The sequence below is a fragment of the Astyanax mexicanus genome, chromosome 16 (genome assembly GCF_023375975.1).
Source record: "Astyanax mexicanus isolate ESR-SI-001 chromosome 16, AstMex3_surface, whole genome shotgun sequence".
Classification (NCBI taxonomy): domain Eukaryota; kingdom Metazoa; phylum Chordata; class Actinopteri; order Characiformes; family Acestrorhamphidae; genus Astyanax; species Astyanax mexicanus.
The window spans coordinates 21,394,709-21,410,914 of NC_064423.1; the positions used below are offsets into that span (position 1 = coordinate 21,394,709).

General features: G+C 40.2%; 1 protein-coding gene across 3 annotated transcripts in view; it reads left to right on the forward strand.

The window, feature by feature from the left end:
* Positions 1-16,206, forward strand: part of dennd1b (DENN/MADD domain containing 1B) — a 167,531-nt gene that overhangs the window by 30,917 nt on the left and 120,408 nt on the right. For all 3 annotated transcript variants that reach the window (XM_015601283.3, XM_022669762.2, XM_022669761.2), the window contains exon 3: positions 6,558-6,601. In XM_015601283.3, coding sequence (XP_015456769.3) covers positions 6,558-6,601 — 44 coding nt within the window. The remainder of the gene's footprint in view (positions 1-6,557; positions 6,602-16,206) is intronic.

The window sequence follows — 16,206 nt, forward strand, 5'->3', positions numbered from 1 at the left end:
GGCACATTTTGTTGACACATTGGCAGCGTGGCTGTTGTTATAGACCTTTTATTTAACACAAGTCGACCTGTAACAAAATCAAACCCATGAAGCTACTGGCAGTTCTATTAACATATGATGACAGCCAAGCAGCTGGGCTGGCCTCGAGTCTGACCCGTGTTGTTTGTTGTGTCTGTATATTCCTGCAATATCTCCTCTGCCCATCCGGAGTGCCGACAGACAGGCAGAGGTGGTAAAAAGTGGTGTCAGCTGTGAGAGCACGCTGGGCTCTCTCCACCACTCACCTATTAACCTGCTCCCCCCCGGCCCAGGCTCGATCAAAGCGTTGCGTATCGACTTTTAAAGGCAGGCATCCCCGGGACGTCAAAACATTGATTTGCGACTGACCCGCGCCGCCTGCGCTCAGGGCACTAGCACGTTGCCACGCGGCGGCGGTCCTGTCGAAGGTTAGCTGGGCATAAAGCCCAGGGGGGATCAATGGAGGGTCCTCCTGAGCCCCGCCATCAGCTGCAGCCCTGCTACTCTTTGGGTGCGAAGCAATCGAAAATGGCTCACTCTTCTGAGGTGATTTCAATTCAATTCTCACCCGTTAGTCGGTGTTCGTGACAGTCAAATGACTTTTCCTCTGGCTGACGACAAGAACGCACCGTGTTGTTGTGGGCCGCCACTGACGGACAGCAGGGTTTAAGACTTTTAGACTCACTTTTGAGTGATTCATGGCAATATTGAGATCTAAAGGAGGCTTACTAATGTAGCAGTGTCATATATATATATATATATATATATATATATATATATATATATATATATATATATATGCTATCATAATACAGGAGTAGCAATTTTATTTATCACAATATATTGTAAAACTGTAAGCAAAGCGATGCATTGCAATAGATTCAATCAAATCTTTGGAAGACACAACAATAATGAACCTCTGTCTGACACCAGTCTTTACATGTAAACTAAAAAATAAAAATTGATGCCGGGTTTTTAAAATTTGATACAGTATCACAAAACTTAAAATATCACAATACTTTTAGAAACTTCAGCTGTGAACCTTAGTTATGTTGGACCAGAGGATCTAAACCATCGTACTATCGGTTCTCTAAGTCTGCTTCTCTATCCTGAAGTAAGAATGCCCTGTAATCTGATCCACCAGAACCTTTGGGTCTTAACTTTGGGTGAAGGAGAACAATTGAAATTGTGCTACAATAAACAAAATCAGCATTAAACACTAAATAGATAGTTAAAATTATAATTATAATGTAATTTAACTTAAATTTGAACTCCAGAAACAGCCATTGTTCTGTGGTCAGTGCAATTCTAGATGTGGTATTTCAAACTGTAGTAGGATTGCAACTCCTAAAAAAGACTTGGAATAATACAATAAAACACAATGTAAAAATTGGAGTCTCCTGCTCCATAAAAAAAAAACATAGTAGAAAGAAACAGAAAAAGAAAACTAGATTGAAGATGCAATTTGTAGCTACAGGTTTTGAAAACAGCAAAGCAGTCTTATATTTTATAAACAATGAAATTCAGTTTCTTGAACTTTTACAATAGAAGGTGCAACAGCATGTTCTTTGAATGAGCCTATAGAAGATTCTATTCTGATTCCAATAAGAGTCATATTTGTTAAAGAATTGTGTGTGACAAAACTTTTTAAAGGCCTTGAGATCTTTTTAGCAAAAATGATAATTTATGAGATCCAAATGGACCTGTAGTGTTGAACAAGAATGTAATCATGTAGCTCAACATAGTCACCCAGACCAGCAACTGAACCCGAGACTCCCACATGGTGTGGTAGCTCACTGGAAGGTAGTGGGGTTATCTGTTGATCCCTACTGACCATTCTCTGTTCTGTAGTCTTCATACTATAAAACTGTTCTTAGTATGTGTTTTAGAAGTAAGTGTTTGTGTGTGTGTGTGTGTGTGTGTGTGTGTGTTGGCTCAGGGCAGTTCATAGACCTGCTGCTGGGAACAGGAGCGCTCTCAGCATCAGGCCCAAGGGGGGCAGAAGGAAGAGCGTTAGGGAGGGAGCGAGAGGGCCGAGTGTGTGTGTGTGTGTGTGTGTGTGTGTATTGGGGGGAGTGTGCGGGGGGAGCGGGATTAAGCAGCCTCAAGTCTGTCATGGTGACATTTCTCTCTGGCTCAGCAGTAGGGGTTAGGTTTACCCTCCTAACCTTCAACTTTCAGCCTTAACCCATTAATCCCCTTTGTGTCTGTCTGCCCGTACGCCTCGCCCCCGCAAGAACGCTCACAATATGGCAGCGGGAGCCCGCAGAGGCAAGGAGCCGGGGTCTCTTTGACAGCTTTTCACCCTCAGACATGGGCCTTCATCTCACCACATTCCCTAGTGTAACACCACCCCCTCCAACACCACCACCCACCCCCAAAAAAAACCCAGAAGGACAGTTGGTGACTAAATCAGAGCGAACAATGATTTTGGCCTGCTATTTCCCTCTGATTAACAGATCATGTGTCCTGTTTTCGAGACAGTCGTGGATAGGACATTTTCAGGCTTTAAATAAGAAGTAGAGCTTTGTTTTACTTTTTACTAATGAAATGTACAGTATATTATAATTGGTGGTATTATTAAAGTTATCAGGAATATGAAAAACAATTTTCCTTCTTTTGGAAAGTTGATATTTTGAATGCACAAAGTTTACCAGGAGCAATAAATGATTAAATACACTGGTAATGGTTAAATAGATTGATATGTGCAACTGGCTGCAAGACATTATTAACACAATGTTAGGCTGTAAAAGTATCTGTAATAAAGACCAAGGTATGATATTATGACACTGGGCCTTCTGGACCTGTGATACATGAAAACACATCATCTGACCACAGTGCTTCCACACAAGACAAAAGTGAAACTCGTCACTGAAGAGGAATAGCTCCAATCTCAGTCACTCTATATTTTTATAATTATTTCTATTTTTTCCCATTTCTCCCCAATTTAGCACAGCCAATTACTAACTCACTCACTCAGCCAACCCACTCATTAGGACTCCCCATATCCCTAGTAATGCCCCAACACACCAGGAGGGTGAAGACTAACACATGCTTCCTCCGATACATGTGAAGTCAGCCACTGCTTCTTTTTGAGCTGCTGCTGATGCAGCATTGCCGAGAAGCCAGCGCTTTTGGAGGAAAGCGCAGCGACTCGGTTCTGATACATCAGCTCACAGACGCCCTGTGCTGTGGACATCACCCTGAGAGTGATGTGGGGAGAGAGCGCCATCTACCTACCCAGAGGGAGCAGGGCTTTGGTCTTCCTTTCTTCGACAGTCCTGACAGTTTTATCTTAACGCTTTTAATTGCCATAATATGGATTAGAACATTATTCAAATGGAGCTATTCACTGTATACTATAACTCTCCTTTTTCACAACACTACATTAAGAGGATGAATTCAGTGAAGTAGTGACACCATGTTTAAACAACTAAATAAATTGCTATGTATTTTTTATATTGACTTTGATACTTAACACGCCTTTTCTTCTGCTGTAAAGTCGAAGCTGATTTGGATACCTTTTTGTTAGTGTGAGCTGCCTCTATTAGAGCAGGAGCAACCTTTTACTCTTTCACTGCTACTAACTGAGTCTTATTGTTACTTCCTGTCGTCTTTCTAACAGCGACAAATTTCTCCTTGTGTAGTTCTTCCTTTGAATATTCAAAATCTTCCAGCATTTGAGCAAATCTGCCACTTTTAACCCAGACTAACAGACACCTCTCCTTCAAGGTGGGACAGTGAGGAGAGGGCCTGGATGAAATGAGCTCATCTGAATTTTAGGCGTTTCATGTGAATCCCCCATGGCGGAAAAAAAAGAGGAAAAAAAGCTGAATTCCCTCAGGGATTGAGATTTGCGAGTTCTTATGAATACGCATGTCTCGAGGTATGTTTGAATACTTTACAATACAGGACCCTCCTGGATATGTTCTGCAGACGGTGCTTTGTTTGGGGGGGCAGACGCTCCCCTTGCTTCCTTTTTTTTTTTTTTGCTCTTCCTTTGCTTTTTCTCATATTTTTTGACTCTCTTTCTCTACCTTAACTGTCCTATTCTTCACCCTCCGACTCTTCTTCAGTCTCTTCTTCTTCTTCATCATCTTCTTTTCTTACTTTATTTCAGCTCTCATTTTCCACCTGCTTCCCTCTGCTTTCTCTCTCTCTCTCTCTCTCTCTCTCTCTCTCTCTCTCTCTCTCTCAGCTCGAATTTTGCCTTCTTTCTCCCCCCGTCCTTGGCAGTGCTGTTCATCCTGTCACCCATAAAATCAGCATAAAATTGACCCAACTCTGCCAGATCAGATGAAGGAGTTGGGCTCGCAGCCCCTGGGGAGAAGGAAATTCACTTTTGGAAGAAAGGAAAAAAAAGAATCTTATAAGACAAGGTCCGTGAAATCTCACAATGGGATTATGTAACACCTCTGCCAACTCCCCTCCTCCCCCCGTCTGCACTCGCTGTTCTGGAGTCATGTTTGTTTGACATCGTGAAAATAGAGTCACGCTTATGGTGGACTGGCTTGAGTTGGATGAAAGAACAGGAAGAGAGATTGAAGGTCGTTAGTTGAGGTTGTAATTCAGCTGAGGAGATGTTTAATTGAGTGCTTTACAGGCCTAGTCTTGGCTTCAGTGGTAGTAATCACTTACCACTTATCAAGAGAGAGGTTGTTTACAAATGAGTTTAAAGATTTACTTTAAGCAATTTGTCTTTGTAGACAAGTGGTCTGAAAGTGTGTTGCCAAAGAAAGCAGATCTACTGCTGCTGTCTTGCTGCTTAAAGGGGTAATATTGTGAACAACTGTGTTTTCTTTGTTTCTTTGTAAGTAAGGAAGCGTGATTTAGAATGTAAATACTAGAGATAAGGCTGTGTATTGGCAAGAATCTGGAAATACAATGCTTATCATGATTTTGGGATTATGATTTAATATACAGCAATATATTGAGGTACTGTGAGCAAGACAATTATATTGTGAGTGTTTAAATAAAATCAAACTTCAATCTTAGTATAAAAAATAGGGCTGTCAACCTTAATGTGTTATTGCGTACGATTAAAAAACAGTATTTTTTTTTCCAATACCTTACTCTATTTGTAATGACAAGTAATATAATTTACTTTAATCATTTTACCAAATAAACATAGTGGTTAATTTGCATTGATGAAAATTATACAATACAATAGTAGACAAACAATGGACTGGATTACTTAAAAGTAAGAGATACTTACTTGGAAACATGTTGTCAATTTCTCACTTTAACTTTTGTTGTCAGAAGAGTATTCAACATATTGGCTAGTGTCAAAGTAGCACCTCTTGCTTAGATGACAGCTTTGCAAATCTTGGTTGGATTTTCTCAGTCAGCGTTATGAGGTAGAGTCACCTGGAGTAGCTTTCAGTTAACAGCTGTGCTGAACTTATCAAGAGTTAATTACTTGAATTTCTTGCCTCTTAATGTGTTTAAAGAGGTAGAGGTGGTGAACATACAGTGATTATTCATATTTGAATACTATTATAATCCATATTATGGCAAGAATTACTCAACCAAGAATTACTCAAGAAAAAAAACTACTTTAAGAAATGAAGGTCTCATAATCTCAAAAAATGTCAAGAACTTTAAAAAGCATGTTCAAGTGAAGTCGTAAAGACTATCAAAAACGTTATGATGATTCCTTCATAGTCTGGATGACTTCAGTATTCATTTACATTGAAGGAGAAAAAATAATAGCAATATATGAGAAGGTGTTTGCAGATTTTTAAATGGTACTGTACATTTTGTGTTTGATGAGGAATTATTAAATATTTTTAGATCATTGTTTCTATGGCCAGCTTTGCATTTCATATTACAGACATTTCAGAAAGTGTTTTCTATATGTAATTGCAACATTTTGCCAAACTCCTGTTCATCAGTCATAGGCTGCGTTCACATTGCAAACTTTATTAAACAGTTCAGATTTTTTTGCTCAGATTGCGCTTGGCTTTTGGTTATTGTAATTGACCAGTCACTGTAATCACTTAGCCACCACTTAGCCATGCCATTGCAAGCACCAGAAAAACAGCATAGCAACCACCTAGCAACCAGTTTGCAACACCATTGCTACCACCTAACAACCATTTAGCAACAGAATAACAATTGTGTGGTATACCAAAGACTATGTCTTTGTCCTGTCAACAACTTCAGCTTAACAATATTTTTGTGTGGACAGTTTACATATTTTAAAAAGCAACCCGCATTAATGATAATTAATATTGATAATAATTAGAAGATTTTGGGTCCAATATATCCTATAAAAAAAAGAGAGAAAATCCACCATCAGAATGAATATTTAAGCAACGTGAAATTTTCATAGCATGTACGATTTTACTGTCTGTGGGCCTCCGTGCGGCTGCTATTAGCATATGCAGAATCTCTCCTACTTGCGCTGTGTGCTGCAGTGTGCCGGCGCATAGGAGAAGCCACCCTTGCCCCCACCCCCTTCATTAATATGTATGTCTTCTGAATGGTGCGTGGCGTTGTGCAGCCACTGATTAATGCTGTCTGTCAATTGCTTACAGATCCGACAGTGCTGTGGAAGTTCCCCCAGGACTTCGGAGACCAGGTTGGAAACAGAGGAACTTTTTTTTTTCCCCTCTCTCTCTCTCCTTTACCCCCCCCCTCCCATCTTCCTCCTCCTTCTTCTTCGCTCATTTCTGTTCAAATGAACCTCCTCACCTCATCCGCGACCCCTCCTCTTCCTAATGTCTTGCCTCTCTCTCTCTCTCTCTCTTTCTCTCTCACTTTGTCTCTCTCTCTCTCTCTCTCTCTCTCTCTCTCTCTCTCTCTCTCCCTCTCCCCTCACCACCCGATTCACTACACCCCCAACCCCACCTCACAGTGAACTACTGCTCATAATAAAAAGCAGTGAGCAGGTCTTCAGCTGACGTACGGGTAATTATCATGTGGCCGTGACAGGAATGAGTATGGATGGAGCTTCACACACTTGCAACCTTCAGCACTGCAGCCGGGCTCGTTTCTCATCCGCCCGCCACAGCAGTGATGTCCCGAACCAAAGACGCCAGGCCTTTTATTTTTCAGTGCTTTGCTCTTGTCACATCACACCAGTCCTGAAGCCACTTGAAAGAATGCATTGAAAACACAGGGGGGTCCATTTAAATTTTTATCCTTACTGACTTTATATATGTTAATAAACTGATAAAATGCATCCTAATAGGGGATCACTGCACATCACTGTAAATGGGTGTTACAGGTGTAATGTATAGAAAATGACCTACATGTGCTGTATAATACAGTAAAAGTCCATCAGATTACTCAATCCTGATCAAAGAGTCACTCACTGATTCCTACTTGTTTACATCGCATGATTTCCATCTAAATTCTAATCTAATTTCATTAATGTATTCTATTCTAAAGAGACTAAGATCTCTTTTCCACTGTGAGGCAAAATAGTTGCGGTTGTTGCATTACTTGATCAGAAAAAGGCAAAGTGCACAGCAAGAGTCTCCTTCATGTTGTATTATGTGTACTGTCTTGTTTCTGCATGCTCACTTGTGAAACAGAGATTACCCTTTTTTTCGCACTGTAAATCGCACCGGATTATAAGGTGCAAGTCAATAAATGTCTATTTTCTGGTCTAATTTCATACATAAGATGCACCAATTATAAGGCGGATTATGTGACACTAGTAAGGAACAGGAGTTTCACCTTGTTTCCCTTTTAGTTTAGCAGGACCTATTGCAAGCTAAGCTAATATAAAGCAAGCTAAGTCGAGCGCTGGATGTTAATCTGCACAGATTTTTCTCCTGAAAACTGTTTATTTGTGTGAATAAAGTGCTTCTGCGTATAAACAGTAAGCTTAGATTTCTAGATTTCTTTAGCAGCCTAACCGCTAGCGTTAGCCAACGTTAGCAGCTAATGCTGCCAGACAACACTACACTGAGGAACCCTGAGTGTTCCAGTAAGCCAGGGCAATATTAGCTAGTGATTCGTCCAATGTAGCTTGTTTTAACATAGTAAACCCGCAGGCTACAGGCTGATAATACTTACCTCTGAACAGCAAAAGAGCTAGCGGTTAGCGCGATTAGTGAATAATGCTAATACTGCTTTAATCACTTCTGAACGGTGAAAGAGCTCGCACTTAGTGTAGTTAACAGCCTTTGTGCTGGAGAACTAAACAGAAACTTCTGTATATTGCTGTACTTCAGCGAAGTGGCATTACTGCTCCTTACAACCTGACTGGTAAAATTCATATATATGGTGCACTGACGATTTTTGGGAAAATTAAAGGACTTTAGGTGCACCTTAAAGTGTGAAACATACAGTGCTAGGACTGAAAGATTTCATGCCAACTACCAGCCTTGTCTGACATCACTACTGTTAGTAGTAGAGTTAGTACACCTACTATGTCCTACATTTTTGACCAGGCTAAGCCAAATTTTGGCACCAGGCTTGCCCCATATTGCTGACGCACTGTTAGCCTGCAGTGTTCAGGCCGACAAGGCTTGTCTCGCATCGCTAACCCAGCATTAGCATGCCGTGGATCTGGGCTTATCCAACATTGCTAGAACAGAGATAGCACAGCACAGCCTGGCTTGGCCCACTTTGCTAATGTAGCAGTAGCATGTCTTCTACAGGCCTAATCCCACAATACAACATCACTACGAAACTGGTTCTGCTGTGCACTAGCATGCTGGCTACCGACCTCATCACCATTGCTACAGTGGTGTTAGCACAGCCTGGCTACACAATAGGAAGATCCCCACTCTTTAAGCCCGCCCATTGAACAGTGTTTAAGCCTTTCCAGCTCGATTTGGATGCATTTTGTGCCAAACTGTGTCCATGGAGAAAGATTACCACAACTGGACACAAAAAAAATTAAAAGCAATCAGGGATGTGACTAAAATCTTACGACAAAATCTTCAAAATAAACCGGATATCTGTTGACAGGATGGTGTGTTTTGATGAACACTGTTACTGTAACTATTAGCCAGTTTGAATATGTGGCTAGCTTCTCACTGTGAGCCTGGGGCAATTTCCCAGCATTAGGGCCTACACTCTTAGGCCGTTGCACCACTCTGGAGCTCCACTCATACTCATTCACTTGTACATGGGAAAGTACAGTGGGAAGTGTGAACACAAGCTGCATTCTAAATTGAGACAGCAACTCTTCTGAAAATGACATATGTGCAACAGAAGTTGATGCATGAATGAAGCATTAAATAGAAATAGATATGTACTGACTACAGGGGATATGTTTCTGCCGCACTTCTCTATTTGTGTAAAAAAGAAAACTGCCACTGAGTGTTTTGCGTGTGATTCTAGTGGCGTCTGTAAAGTATAAATGAATATTCAGCATATCTTCTTTAACAGGACTGTCATGCCAAATTTGAATGTGAATGTCTTAATTAAAATATTAACAATAAAGTCAGTAAAGAAAGTACAGTACTGGATTTTGAGTTAAACATAGCATTAGAAGACCTCAGGTAAAACTGAATATGTTGACTGACTTTGGCAAATCTTCAGCCTTCAGAGTTTTTCCTTTCCTCTCACTGCACATCCTGTCTAGATTATATTGTAAACTACATATATTCTAGTAATAATTACGGTACTCTTACTGAAGTCAAGGAGAGTAAGACTAGGGAATGTGTCCCAATTGTGTACTAATTACTAACATTAACTCTTTTTTGAGTATGAAGTAGTTATTTTAGATAGATGTGTCAAATATTCCCATACTTTGAACTGGATGATTTTTTAAGGATTTTGGCTACTATGGACATGTATATCCCACAATGTAAAGTGAAACGGAAAGGGAGGGGCTACTCTCCTCTGGATCAATTATTAGAAAAACTTTTTATTTAGAAGTTTATCATATTTATCCTGTTGAATTCGTGCAAATGTATGCAATTTAGCCACATCCACATCCATATTGATGATACCTGTTTGTAACCTACTTTGTGATTTAATTAATAAATAAGTACATTTCCCCATTGTACACTACAAGTACACATATACTCGGTTGTTTCCAAACATCAGTACTGGAACACTGTAAAACCCAACACATGGTGGGTTGAATCTGACCCAGCCTTGCTGGAAATTCACCCTACTATATTTGGGTTGGTGTTTTTTTTTTATAAATATATAAACTCCCCACATTAGAAAAAATATGCCAGCATAATATCCCAACATGTTTTACCTCATAGTTTTTGTGGGGGGGGAAAAAACAGCAGTTGTGTGCAAGTGTGCAAGTGTACAAGATCTGCACTGTCTCTTGAGTATGTTTTTAGTAGTAGTATTTATCTGGTTGCAGTTGGACAAATACTTTACCAGTATCAAGCAGAGCAAGTTGCTTTGTTTAAGAGAAGAGTAATTTAGCTTTTTTGGATAATTTAACTGTGTTTTCATGTTTGCATTTAGAGTTCAGCAGGTGCTTTTCTCTAGAGCTAGAGTCTGAACAACTGTAGCATTATGAGATTTACCAATGTAGTGTGTTGGCACACTGGGGTCTCATTCACTGGCTGGGATTTTTTTAAAGGCAGAACTCTGGCCTGCTAGACTGTGCCACCTGCAACACATGGCACATCTGGGATCCCAAAACAAATCTCAGGACAAAGACCTACCTCTGCACTGCTAAATAATGTGAACTGATGAGCCAAAATATGATGACTCACAGATGAAGTGAATAAAAGATGAAGTTTGGGAATAGCAGGCACAGACTGGGGCATATGCAGAGTAGCTGAGCAGTTGGTTCTTGTAGTTGTCATGTTGGATACAGGAGAAAGGGCCAAGCACGAAGACCAAACTGGCTTTTTAAATAAATTCATTTTAAAAAATTACAGGTGTTATGGACAACCAAATGCGTCAGAGTATATTTGAAATAACATAGCTTGTGGGGTTCTTCTTGTCAATTTTGGTTTGTTTGTACAAACCGAGGCTTAAGTAATAGACTTTTTAATGCTAGTTACTGGAATTACTAGTGCAGTGTGCCAAGTCCTGCTGAAAAATGAAATCCACATCTCCATAAAAGTTGTCAGCAGAGGGAAGCATGAAGTGCACTGATTGTGGATTTGATGTAACACAGTGGACCAACATCAGCAGATGACATGTCTCTCAAAACCATCACTGATTGTGGAAACTTTACACTAGACCTCAAGCAGCTTGAACTGTGTGTCTCTCCACTCTTCCTCCAGACTCTGGTCCCTTGATTTCCAAATGAAATGCAAAATTTACTGATGATTATTGATGGTTTGGAGAGCCAGGTCATCTGCTGCAATTGGTCCACTGTGTTTTATCAAATTCAAAGACTGTGCAGTGTTTTCCTGAAAAATCTTACAGCACTTTTACAACTTCAATGAATATACAGATTTCATTTTCAAATTTTCGGAGAACCTTGTCTTCCGTTAAACATACCTACGATGGACACAGAAGCCTCAGAAGTTGTGGGTAATCCTTTTTGAAGTGTATTGATAAGGATAGACGACTGGGTTGGCACATATTTGATGCTGTGTTCCTAATGAGCAGTGGCAGGTATCTAGATACAGTGGACAGAAGAAGGGCAAACAGGTAACTGGTGATGGGCAACAATGTGCATGGGCAAAAAACTGTCCCTTCTAATCTAAACAGACATGAGGGCAATTTTAGCACAAATCACAGAAATCTTTAATGACTGTTACTGGTTGAGTTATGTATCATAACACACCTGCTGTATATGGGACTGTAAAGCCACAGACCAGTCAAGAGTTCCCTTGCTAACTTCTATCCACTGTTAAATGTGCCTATATTGGAAACGCAGTCAGACAGTGTTTCTTGGACATTTGGGGAATCCATGGCTTTTAAATAACTTGCCAGTGACCAGTACCAAAGGCCATCTTGTCTAGTTCATTCTGACATAAGATAACAGGGATTGTTCCCCCCGTCTGCCATTAACCATGCATACAATAGGCAGCAGTGGACCTTGGTGTAATGGAGAAGATCACCTGGTTGAAGGATTCCTCTTTACTTTTATGATATGTTTTTCCCCCTTAATGGCGACTACTCTACATCTCTACTCAACTCTACTCATCTTCTTTGCTTTGATACAGAGTGTGTCTTAGTAATTGCTAGGTTTTGGGTCCAGTTGAGCCGAATAAGGATATAGTCACTCTATGCAATGCAATGCATAAATCTAGCGTAAAGTAGCCAATTGTAAAATCTCCAAGCTAGAGAAGCAGAAAAGTTTTTATATTACTCATAGGCTACTGTTTGTTTGTTTGACATAGTATTAGCATTGTGGTGATTTGAAGAGGTACAAACATTGTGACTCTAGCTCTGTTCAAAAAAAGCCTAGGCTTTGATCGAGCTAGGGTGGGACCACAGACTGTTCTGTGAAGAGTCCTTCTCAGTTACAAATTTGGGATATATTATTGCTGCTTTACAGGCTTTGTTTTCTGACTTTTTCTCTTTGTGTTTATGTGCACAGTAAACTGTTGATAACCAAGGACCATGAAGGATACATTAGTTGCTTCCTAGAATAGTCTCTTACAACATAGCAGCCGGTAAATGCAGCCCATTTTGATGGCAAGCTAGGCTTTGGGAGGCATCTATTGTTGTGTTTTTTTTTAATGCTAGCAGCTACATTTCTGGGGGGTTGAGGGGTTGGGATAGGGTGTGGTAGTGGGAAATGAACCTAGAAATTAATAAGGGTAGAGTAGGGTGAGTAGGGTGGAGAAGTGCTATTAGCCAAAGTAGAAAAATACCGAAGTACAGTCCTTCTAAACCTTTTATTTTACATTTGAATAGCGGTCTTAGGTTAAAAGCCTCGTAAAATGTTCTTCACTCCTAACTTAAATAGTAGTTTTTGCACTACTTTTTTGTAAAATGCCAAAAAAAGGTTTGTTGGACCAGAACTGAACCATATTAGAATGAGTCACACTTGGCTTGAGAGTGCACTGGTTCGTTGTTGACCTAACTCCGTACGGCCGCAGCAGCTGAAAGCGAAGTGGTTCTGGCTTTCACGGCAGCATATTGCGGTCTGACCCGGCCGCCGCTTGCTCGTGGTCTTGAAAGGCCCGTTGGCAGTTCTTCCAGGACTGAACAGAGCAGACTGTTGATCAAAAAAAGAGACAAGAAGGAGAAGCAAATAAGCGTAAACTACTTGGTTTAGCAGCGTCTAAATGGCTTTGCCTTTCTCATGCACTTTGAAGTCGGAGCGGTTGCAGTGATGCTGCGGGCACTTGCTTCACCACCACCAACACAACAACAATGAGAAGTGAGAAAAAGAAGGAGAAAAACAGAAGAGCAGAAAAACGCACACGCTGTGGTTGGAGTCTTCAGAATACATCAGCAGTGTTGAAGAAGTGCAGTCTACTTCTTTACACTGGATTCTTCCTTTTTTCCCCTCCTTTCTTTCTTTTTTCTTTTTTTTTTTTGATTAAGGGGATCGTTTCTGGTGGTGGACGACTATTTTGCTCGGCGTGTACAGATGGATCGGCCTTTTCCACGTCCGCATAAAGACTCTCATTCAGTCGCCTCATTACCAGGATTAGGCTCCTTTTCCTCTTTGTGGAGCTGCTCCCTCTGTAGCCGGAGAAATCCCTTTTTTCCTCAAGTTAGCCAGCATATGGCAGCAGCAGACCCAATCTCTCCAGGCCCCCTTTTGTTTATCCTGTTATTGTTGCCGAGCGTAATGACAGTTGTAGGCCGTAGATAGGGGTGGAGGGGTTAGTCTACCCCAGGGGAGCAAGAGAAAGAAGAGAGGGAGAGTGAGCGAGAAAGAGAGAGAGAGAGAGACAGAGAGCGATGGAGAGAGAAAGAGAGAGAGAGAGCGAGGAAGGAGACAGAGACAGACAGCAGTGTGGATTATGGAAATATGGATTTTTTTTTTCCTCTCTCTCTCTCTCTCTCTCTCTCTCTCTCTCTCTTTCCCTCTTCCTCTCTTCTCTTGCCTGCTCTCTGCTAGAATAGGGGGCTGTAAATAAGCTGAGAACAGACTGGAGGCTGGCAGCAGCGAGGGGCGGTGAAATATGAAGTGCAAGGACCTTGGCCCCTGAGACTCGCCGTGGTCCTGGTCATCTACAGCTGCCATGTGGAGAGGCCAGAGCGGCGGACATTTGAATTGCAGTGAAGCCTTTTTTTTTTCCCCCTTTTTTTTCTCGCACAAACGGAGGAGACAGATGGAAATCCGAGCGCTACTTTCTGAACTCAGATGTCCACCCAAAACTTCAGAAAAAAAATGAATTATGGAAAAAAAAAAAAATGGCAGGCTGGATAGGATGTCCGTGTGTATGTTCCCTGCCAGTCGTAGAGCTGTTATCTCTCCTCTCTTCAGAAGGTTCACTGGCATACTTTGAAACATTTTATGCAGATTGAAAGTCAATGTATAGAATTGCCCACCACAAATTTGAAGCCTTTTTGTCATTATTGTGCAGTAAAAATCTATATTCTGCAGCAAAATTTTTGCTATCACTTTATTTGAATGGATATCATAAAAGATTACACACTATCATATCACTACATGTCTATTGAATCCAACTGAACTCTTACGGTGATTAACTCTAATCTTAACATGTTTATGGTTAGATTTAAGGATATATTTAAGGTTTAGGTTAAGGTGTGAGTTTGGGATTGATTCATGGTTGAGGTTAGGTTATGTTGAAGTTTTAAGTTCTATACAGAATCATTAACATTCAACTGAGAGTTAATTTGCATTTAACAGACATTCAGTTGAATTTTATTTAAATGTTAGTGAAGCATCTATGATGCATCTACAGCTCTGAAAAAAAATAAGAGACCAGTTTCTTTGATTCTACCAAATCGAAAACCTCTGGAAAATAGTTAAGAGAAAGATAGATGATCACAAGCCATCAAACCAAGCTGAACTGCTTGATTTTTCCACAAAGAGTGGCATAAAGTTATCCACAATCAGTGTGTAAGACTGCTGGAGGAGAACATGCCAAAATGCATGAAAACTGTCATTAAAAAATCAGGGTTATTCCACCAAATATTGATTTCTGAACTCTTAAACCTTTTGAATATGAACTTGTTTTCTTTGCATTATTTGAGGTCTGAAAGCTTTGCATCTTTTTTGTTATTTCAGTCATTTCTCATTTTCTGCAAATAAATGCTCTAAATGACAAGATGACAAAATGACAGAATCAGAGAAACTGATTTAAAAACTGATGTGGTCTCATTTTTTTTACAGAGCTGTATAATGTGCAATCCAAATAAAGTGTTACCCATTTTTTAAGCATTGGGAAATGTGATATTCTTAACAAATTGAGCTTAACATTTTTTTCCTTTTACTTTTTTCTAGCTTGATTACTGTGTATAAAGAACAAATAATGCTGGTTTATGCTCATTTATTTAAGGATAACCTCACACTCAAGTTGAAAGCTTTGAATATCTCATTTTTATCCAGTGATGTGTTCACATGGACATGCAGAGAAGCATGCTGGGTTTTGGGTTTTGTTAAAACTGAATTTAATTTGAGAAAGAATACTTGTAGTGGGTCTTAATTACTATTTTGTTCCACCTCATGTACCACATTACTCTCTAAAACACTAAAAATCTTCAGCAGCTGGAATACAAATAACTTTTGACTAATCAACACAATTGATTGCTCATTGATAACAAGGTTTAGATTAGGTGCCTCTGCTAAAGCCCTCTGTTGGACTCTGTTGGGCTATTGAGTAAGGAAGGCACTTAATCTGTTGTTCCAGTTTTGATGTAGGTTGACTGAGCCCGACTTCTTACCTTGCTTGGATATATGTAAGAAAATCATTTTATATTATACGTGTACTTTGAGATACAAAATATCTTACAGAAATATGGTGGAATTTGTTCCTTATGTGTAGGACGTCCCACATGGCAGAACTGTCCAACTTATCAGCAGATCAGCCAGTTCCATTGCTTTGCATGTAGTTGCCAATTAGTAAAAATCACGGAGCATAAAGGGTTAAGATTTTAAAATCCTGTTACATTGCTGAGGTTTAGAAATGTAAGAAATTGCACAGATTCAGCTTGTTGAACAGTGCTTTCTCCATTCGTGCACATCATGGAGGCCTTATTCATTCAGTAATGCTGTTGACCCTTTACAGGAAGTCTTATCTGGTAGTGATATGTACACTCCGGAAGTTACAACTGAAACCTCCTGATAAACTCTTATGAGCTTTGACAGCGTGTATGCCGGGCCAGCTATGAAGTTTTACTGCATGTCATTCATTATATCCTCAT